This window comes from Lutra lutra, chromosome 13 (assembly GCF_902655055.1).
Source record: "Lutra lutra chromosome 13, mLutLut1.2, whole genome shotgun sequence".
NCBI classification, from domain to species: domain Eukaryota; kingdom Metazoa; phylum Chordata; class Mammalia; order Carnivora; family Mustelidae; genus Lutra; species Lutra lutra.
The window spans coordinates 90935159-90942854 of NC_062290.1; the positions used below are offsets into that span (position 1 = coordinate 90935159).

General features: G+C 55.5%; 1 protein-coding gene across 11 annotated transcripts in view; it reads left to right on the forward strand.

Moving 5' to 3' along the window:
- The window catches only part of PRRC2B (proline rich coiled-coil 2B), an 89354-nt gene extending 83821 nt beyond the window's left edge, over positions 1 to 5533 (forward strand). For 7 of the 11 annotated variants that reach the window (XM_047700643.1, XM_047700645.1, XM_047700646.1 and 4 more), the window contains 2 exons: positions 1677 to 1758; positions 3004 to 5533. In XM_047700643.1, coding sequence (XP_047556599.1) covers positions 1677 to 1758; positions 3004 to 3138 — 217 coding nt within the window. In that variant the 3' untranslated portion in view covers positions 3139 to 5533. The remainder of the gene's footprint in view (positions 1 to 1676; positions 1759 to 3003) is intronic. The other 4 variants (XM_047700649.1, XM_047700650.1, XM_047700651.1 and 1 more) reach the window with 1 other exon arrangement.
- Positions 5534 to 7696: the final 2163 nt, after the last annotated feature.

Sequence of the window (7696 nt, forward strand, 5' to 3'; positions counted from 1 at the left end):
CCCGCCAGGGCCTGTGGCTGCTGGCCTTGCAGGGCCGTCCGTGCCTCTCATGGCGTGGACTGGCCCCTTTTCTCTGCGTCCTCGGTATCGGTCTCTGCCTCCAGTAACTGCCCCCCGGGCCTTCAGCTGGGGGTGGCTTTGGGTGAGCCTGGTGTTGAATTACTGATCATGCTAGAAAGTTAAAGTACCTCTGGTTCCGCTGAGCTGTTGGGCCCCGAGGAGGAGTGTGCCAGGAGAGGGAGGCTGCACGCTCGGCGGGGGGCTCGCAGGTGGGTGCGGTCGGCTCTGTTGTATGCGGGGGATGCCTGGCGTGCCCTCCTGCTTGTGAGCAGGTGGAACAGACGTGCGTGACTTGCAGCGCTCTGTGGGAGGTTAGCAGCAGGGCGCCAGGGCGCCCCGAGGTCCGTCTGTTGGTGCACAGCCGCCCTCCCATTGGGGAGCACTAATGCAGATCAGAGCACCATCTCGTCTTGCTGCCGCGGACGCTGTGCCACTTTGCTCTTGGAGAGTCGAGGCTGCATCCTTGTCCCTCCCGTCTGTCCCGTCATTCCACGCTCCACCTGCATTTCCAGAGAAAGGCGTCTGTGGGACCTTTGCCCCATTCCATCATCTTTTCTGTTCTTACGTCACCCTCTTGGCTTCATTTATTTTTGTTTATTGGTTTGTTTTGTGTTCCATCTTTTTGACATAAACCAAAACAATAGAATTTCGGAAAACCACGGACAGACAGCAACACAGAACGATGAGTATAATCTCGAGCAAGGAAGGCAGCTCCGTGGATACGTAGATGCTGCCGCGTTCCCCGCCCCCGCCACCGTGGGTGGCACTGAGCAGCGTTGGGTCCCAGAGGCAAACCCAGGCTCACAGAGCAAGACCTGCCCGTGTCTGCTTAGCGTAGGAGAACAGCATCGGGCCCTTTGGAGAACATGTAGAAGGTAGAAGCTCTCACAAATGGCCTTTGTTTTGTCGGTGCTGTAGCAGGGTAGGGAAAATTGGTGTTTTATAGACTGGTGTTTTCCACATTTTCTGGAAACGGGGCTTCTGAGGCATGCCCTGCCAAAAAAGGGTTCCCTGGTCAGACACCTGGGGCTCGTGGCCCTCGGCACAGGGTCTGGGCGCCCCCGCTGTCAAGGGTCCTGATGAACTCTGCTGTGCACAGCACTTGTTGGGACTCGGAGCCCTAGTCAGCATCCAGGAGAACGGTTGTCCGGTCAACGGAACACGTTCAGAAAGATGTTCCAAAAGATTTTTGTTGCTTTGGGTTTCTCTTTCTACTCACCGCACCCCCACACCCACACCCACACATATATACATACACACTGCCTAAAAGAGTGAAAAGTAGGAATAAACTTGGCCCCATTCTGAAATCAGCTTCAGAGACCATTTGGGTCACAGAATTCTGTTGGTCCAGACCCTGAGAGACGGTCAGTGGCCATCTACCTGTCCGGTCAGTGCTGCCCGCAGCTGGGGCCTCGGCCCCCGTGCCCTCAGCCCCCGCACCCTCGGGTGCGTCTCTGCGAGCTGCTCTGGTACCCTCTGCCCTCTGGCTGGCTGAGGTCTTGGCTTTCCTCCGTCTGAGAGGGCGCTGCCCGAGCCAGGGCCGTGCCACATGCTAGGCTTGACTCGGTTTCTCTGGCGACGCGTGTGTTCTCACCCCCTGCCTTTGGTTTTTTCAGGCCTAGCTCTGCTAGCCCCAGTGGGAAGCCCTCTGGATCAGCAGTTAACATGGGCTCTGTGCAGGGACACTACGTTCAACAGGTAGAAGATGGCTTTGCAGACCCTCCAGCCCTGGACACTTAGGCCCGTCTCCAAGCGCCAAAAGAGAAGGGACTGTCCAACCATTTGAGTGCTCCTCTTAAAAAGAGAGACGAGCCCTAGCGCTTAGAGCGTGGCGCCGGGAGCCGGCAGCCCGAGTCCCTCCTGGCGAAGGCATTTCTCCTCTTGATGGGCGTCTGGATCCTTCCTTGTCCTGCAGAGAAGGGAGGATGCGGATTCCTCTGAGGAGGTGGCGCCAGAAGGTGGACCTCCCTCCATAGCGATTTGGGCTGTGAAGGCGCGGGGACTCGGTTAGGTCTGTGGGTCAGCTCTAGAAGCCGCGCGTGTGTGCGTGCGTGTGTTAGCTCTAGTAAGTGCTGTGTCTCGTCTCTGTCTTGGCTGGGTGGGAGTACCAGTGGAATGAGGCTTTCCCATTTTGTAACAAAAGGGGTTTCTCAGTGTCTTTGCCTTCAGGCACTGTTCTCAGCCGCTGCTCTAAAATGCGATGGGGTCCAGAGCTCACACCCGTCAGGCGTGGCTTTTTAATAAAACCGCATTCCTGGCTGATGGAGGCGGAAGTTTGATCGCTCATTTCACTCCTCCTAACTTGGTTCCCTGGAGGGTCGCTCCTTGAATTGCTTGGACTGAGCTGCTAAAGCTTTCTTGCAGAGGTCACACCCTGGTGGGGGGCAGAGTCGAGGCTGGCCACAGAGCTGCAGGTTCATGGGACCCTGATGGGAATCTCGAGGCCAAACGAGGGTCCAGGGGAGACGTTTCCGGAGAGCAGGAGTTGGGGGGGTGGGTGTTGAAGACCAGGGAGGACCAAGTCCACGTGCTGGCCCTGTGCCCCTCTGCAGGCATTTGGGAGTTCCGACTCCTGCGGTGCACTTGGATCTGCTCAAGGGCTTTTTACCCTTGGGGCACGGGATGCACTGATTTGAGGAGGTCCTTCCAAGTCAGCCTTGGATGTGCACCTGCTGCACAGGCCCATGGCCATTGCAGAATGGTTCCTAGAGGGCCCAGCACCTTCTTGCCTCCCTGAATCACTACCCTCATCACTCTTGGGAGGGGAGAGAGCAGTGTCTGCCCGTGTCCTTCCGAGTCTGAGCCTTCCACCAAAGGAATGGGCTTCTTAGGGTAGCTCTTTTCTGTGACTCAGAAGCAGGCAGGGGCCAGTGGGAGTTATGTATCCAGCCAGATGTTTCTGCATAAGGGTCACTGTCTTTGTCCCCATTCATCTGTCCAAAGGCCAAACAACGAGTGGATGAAAAACCCAGCCTGGGAAGCGTGAAACTGCAGGAGGCCCCCTCAGCCGCCTCCCAGATGAAGCGAACTGGAGCAATCAAGCCTCGGGCAGTCAAAGTGGAGGAGAGCAAGGCCTGAAGGTGCTTGGCCACGCCTCGCCCCCCCACCTTGAGGACAGGGCCGCCGCTCGGCCTGGACACAGCCAGACTCGCGGACATCTCGGACACCTCACCAGATCCACTGTCCAACCACCTGGCCCAGACTGAGAGACCTCCCTTCCCTTCTCCACTCCCGAAAGCTCTGTGTCCAGCCAGCTTGCCCCCGTGGATGTGGCATTGACCTGCTCGCTTTACTACGAAGCAAACAAGCAAACGACCCCGTCCCCGTGTCTTCCCCGCCTCCTGTCCACAGTGACCGTGGAGTGACTCGAGCCTTTGTGCAGTACAGATGACCCTGTCCCTCCCTCTCTCTCCCTGCCCCCCACCCAGCACCCCAGGCCCCAGGCGTAGTGGTTTGACAGCAGGGCCGTTTCAGTTCGAGGCTTTTTGTTTTAAAAAGCAGCTAAGTTTTTACAAAGGAGAAAGGAAAAGAAAAACAGAAGCTATGTGTGCATAGCTGAACTTTTATACACTCGCCATCGTCTCCTCCCCTCCTCCGTCCCAGTACCACACTTCCCCCTCTCTCCAGGGCTGCCGCCGGGCTGTCCCTGTGATTCCTTAACGCAGGACTTTCGGGCAGATGTGCCCCCGCCCCCTGCACTCCCTCAGCGGGTTAACCGGTACCGGTTCTCGCAGAAACCGTGGGCACGCCGGCGGGCGGCTCCGTGTTCAGGGGCAGCGAGGGAGAGGGGCAGGTTAGGCTGGTGTTTTGCGGGGGGGGGGGGGGGGGGGTTCTAGCGCCTGGCCTGATGGTCGGTCGCTGGAGCTTCGGGGCAGCCCAGTGAAGCCGATCGCATTTTTAGCGTAATCGTGACACGCGGTTTCTGTCCTGGACTCTTCTAAAGCCAGTGGACATGCGAGCATGGGGCAGCTGAGGTAAATCACAGAGATGTAGAGTCACTGGTGTTTCCCGGGGCTGTCATCGGACCCGCATGCCCTTCCTGGAAGCCTTCCATAACATGCCCTCCTCCTTTCCTCCTGAGCCTCTTTCTTGTCTGGGTCCTCCTGTCCCACCACCACCTTTCACACAGCTGGCCCCTGGAAGCCGCGAGGCTCCCTCACGTGGGGTCAGGGCCGCGCGGCTGGCCACCTGCTGGGGTCTGTGGCCCGCAAGGCTGCTGCGCGAGCTTTTTCTCCTTGGCCCGGCTCCCAGCCACACACCCGGGTGGTGGGGCACAGTGGCCTGAGCTGGGCTGTGGGCGGCCGTCCTCCCGGACAGCTGGGGCGGGCTCCGGGGGGAGGGTGGGTTGCGGGTCTGATCCTTGTTCCACCGCAGCCGTGGGCAGCCTCGGGAAAAAGCGTGTAGGGACGCTGCCAGCAGGATGTTTGTGTGAGCCACCTCATGCTGGGTTTTTGTTCTTTCTTTTTAAAAATAAGACCTAAAAGGAAATCACCCCCGATTTTGCCATTCCAAGGAGAGGGGAAAGGAAATGTCAAGTTTTGTACGTGCTCTTCAGGGTAACTAACTGGCCAGCCATGTTCCTCCACGACAGGGAGGACCTAGCTCAGGACGAGCAGGAGGTGAGCGGCGATGAGCCCCACAGAGTCCAGCCTCGGGTCACCGCTGCTGTGTGACGCCCCATGGCCCTGAGCGCTGTGTCCAGCCTAGAACCCGGTAGGGAGCAGCGCCTCAGGGCCCTTTGCTGCTTTAAGGACTCAGGGTGCGTCCCGCCAGCAAGAGTGTGGGTTGACGCGAGGCTCCTCTGGACAGGGCCGGCATTCTTGGAAGACGCTCTCGCGCTTCCTGACAGCTTTGTGTTGCCCTTCCTGCCTCCGCCCTCAGACTGGGCTTCCGCCAGCTGGCCATCTCCATGCCTGAATCTCGATTCTGCGGTCCCTTCTCCGAGGGCTGCTCTCTCGACGAGTTGCCCACTCTCGCCTGCCCAGTGTGCTCATCTGCTTTCTCTTCCCTGCCAGTGTGCGACCACTGTCCCTGTGACCGGCTGCCCTGCCCGCCGCTCCCCTCTGCCGCCACCTGCCTCCCCTGCCCAGCTGCCCCTGTGGGAGCCACACACATTCCCCGCTGCCTGCACACTCAGAAACACCGCCAGGCCCGCACACCTAGTAGCGGTGCATGTTGTATGTCAGAAGGAAGGAAAAGGTTTTCTCACTTTGCATTCCGGCAGAGCAGCCCTGGATGCTATTGGAAACGCAAGGTGTACCCTTCAGGTGGACCTGCCCTCAGCAAGACAGTGCTTCCTGTTTGAGAAAAAAATAAAAACAAAAGGTCACCTGTTCGCCAGCCCTTTCCTCTACCCTTGTATTTTCTCTCCTCCCCCTTCCCAATAAAAACAGAAAACACTAGAATTTATTTATATGTATTGATGTTGTAGGTCTAGGTGAAAAAAAGTAAATGTTTCACTGCTCTATTTATATATAATGTCTGAGTTATTCCGTGCAGGAAAGGCCAGGAAATTGCATGTGAAGGTCAGTGCGTTCACCACCTCCGTGTGCCCGAGCTGCGGTCTCTTTCCCACTAAGATACAGATTTTAAATTGGGCTTGGGGCAGAGGGCAGAGCTGAGGCCTGCCTGACCTCCCCACCCCGCCCCAGGCCCTTCCTCTGTCTGATTAAATGCAGTTTTTAGTGCAGACAGGTTTTAAGGTGCAATATCTCTTCATTTGGTTTTAGAACCAAGCTCAAGGTAATAGGGCTTAGGGTCTTACTTTGGTTTCAGAACCCCATCCTCAGCACATACCCATGCAGAGGCTTCTGCCAGGATGCCACGGGGCCTTAGGTGGGAACAGGTGAAGACCAGCACTTTGCTTTCTGGGGCTTCTGAGATGGGGGCAGGGGCAGTCAGAGACCCCTCACTGCACCTTTGCCACCTCCTGATGCTGGCAGCTCGGCCCTGGCCATTGATGGTGCAGCCCGTTGCTTGGCAACCAGTGACCCCGCAATAGTGTCCATGCAGTGTCAACTACTCAGTGGGTGAAATCCTGGAGTGTGGGGTCAAGTGTCCAAGAGGCATTACCCAGCCCCCCACACACACCCCCACCGCCAGAAATTTCTCTGCCAGTTATATTTGGTCTCGTTTTCTTTACTATTGCTTCCCCCTTTTTAATCCACATTATTACTGTTTTCAGACTTGGAATTCATACACTTCTGGCTCTGGGTTCCTTATGAGGGAAACCAGAGGATGACTTAGACATTCAGAAACCGGTTGAGTTCCAAAGCTGTGGTCATTCCAACCACCTCTAGGGATATTGGGGAATCTTGTGAAATATTGACCTCGGGTCCCCCCAGCTATGCCCTTGCCCTCCTGTCTTCTGGATCTGCCCTCTGGATGGGTGATGAGGTTTGTGACGGATGCTCAGAGCCAAGGAGGCTGAGGGTGTGCACATGGGTGCACAGCCGTGTTCAGAAATGGTCCACTGAGGCAGTGTGTGGCAGACTGGTACAGCCCCTCCCTCCCAGCTGTTCAGTTCCTTTCCACCAAGTAGCTGCATGTTGCCTCTCTGGTCTGTATTTGTCCCTTTTCACTGCTTGTAGAGCAAGCCTGGGTTAGAAGCTCTGTGGGAAATGGCCTTTGACAACCAAGGACACCAGAGTGTGCTATGTCATGTTCTGTGCTGAATGGGAAATGCAGACCTCCAGAAAGCCAGCTCTTCCTGCTTGAAAATGTGAGATGGACCCAAGAGATCACCTGGGACAGGGTGTTTCAGTGTTGGGGCCAGGCACTGTCCCCTAGCCATGCCCTCTGTCAGGACCACCAGTGCATACTTGGCTAGTGATCTACCAGGCGCATCTGACCTTGCCGTTCACCATTTCCCCACCCTGGCTGCGTGGCAGTGTCCCCAGGACCCTGTCTTCAGTTATGAAGCCTTAGAGTGGGAATTTCTATGAAGGCTCTGTGTGGGTGACTTTCTTCCATTGTTTAAAGGGGATTCTGTACTCTAAGCTTTTGACCTCATGCCTTGCATAGTAAAAAGGGTTTGGGTTTTTGTTCTTGAGGGTTGTTTTGTTTTTGTTCCCTTTTGCTTTTAGTTTGGCCTTTCCTCTTTGTCTTTTCATGTAGACCAGATATTTGAAAGGGCAGACGATGGCTAAAGGTGTAATGTGCAGCTTGTTTATATATTTTTTGGTAAGCTTTTGCCTTGGATGGGAAATGGAATCATGGATTCAGCAGGCCATGGTGGCACACTCACCCTTTGCCCTTCCCTCCGGATCACTACCTATTGTTTCTCCTTTCAAATATGTGATTGTACTAGCTCTTTCCATATGAAAGAATTCTCCTTATTTAAATAAAAAAAATTTAAAAAAAAAAAAAAAGAAAAAGCCCTAAAGCTGAACATGCTTTCTCAGGCTGTGTGTCCCTCGATTTTCTGTTGTCATTTGATGAGAGAGATGGAAGGGTTTTTAGGGACATCTTATGTGGAAATCGGGAGTGACTTGGCTGAAATGCTTTAAAGCAGGGTGGGAGAGAGAAGGGATCAAAACCTATAGATAGAGGTTAATATTCCAAATGGGTAGCTGTTAGTGCCCATCCTTTCCCCTGGTGGGTGATATCAAGGTGTGCAGGACATGTGCCTGCCCTT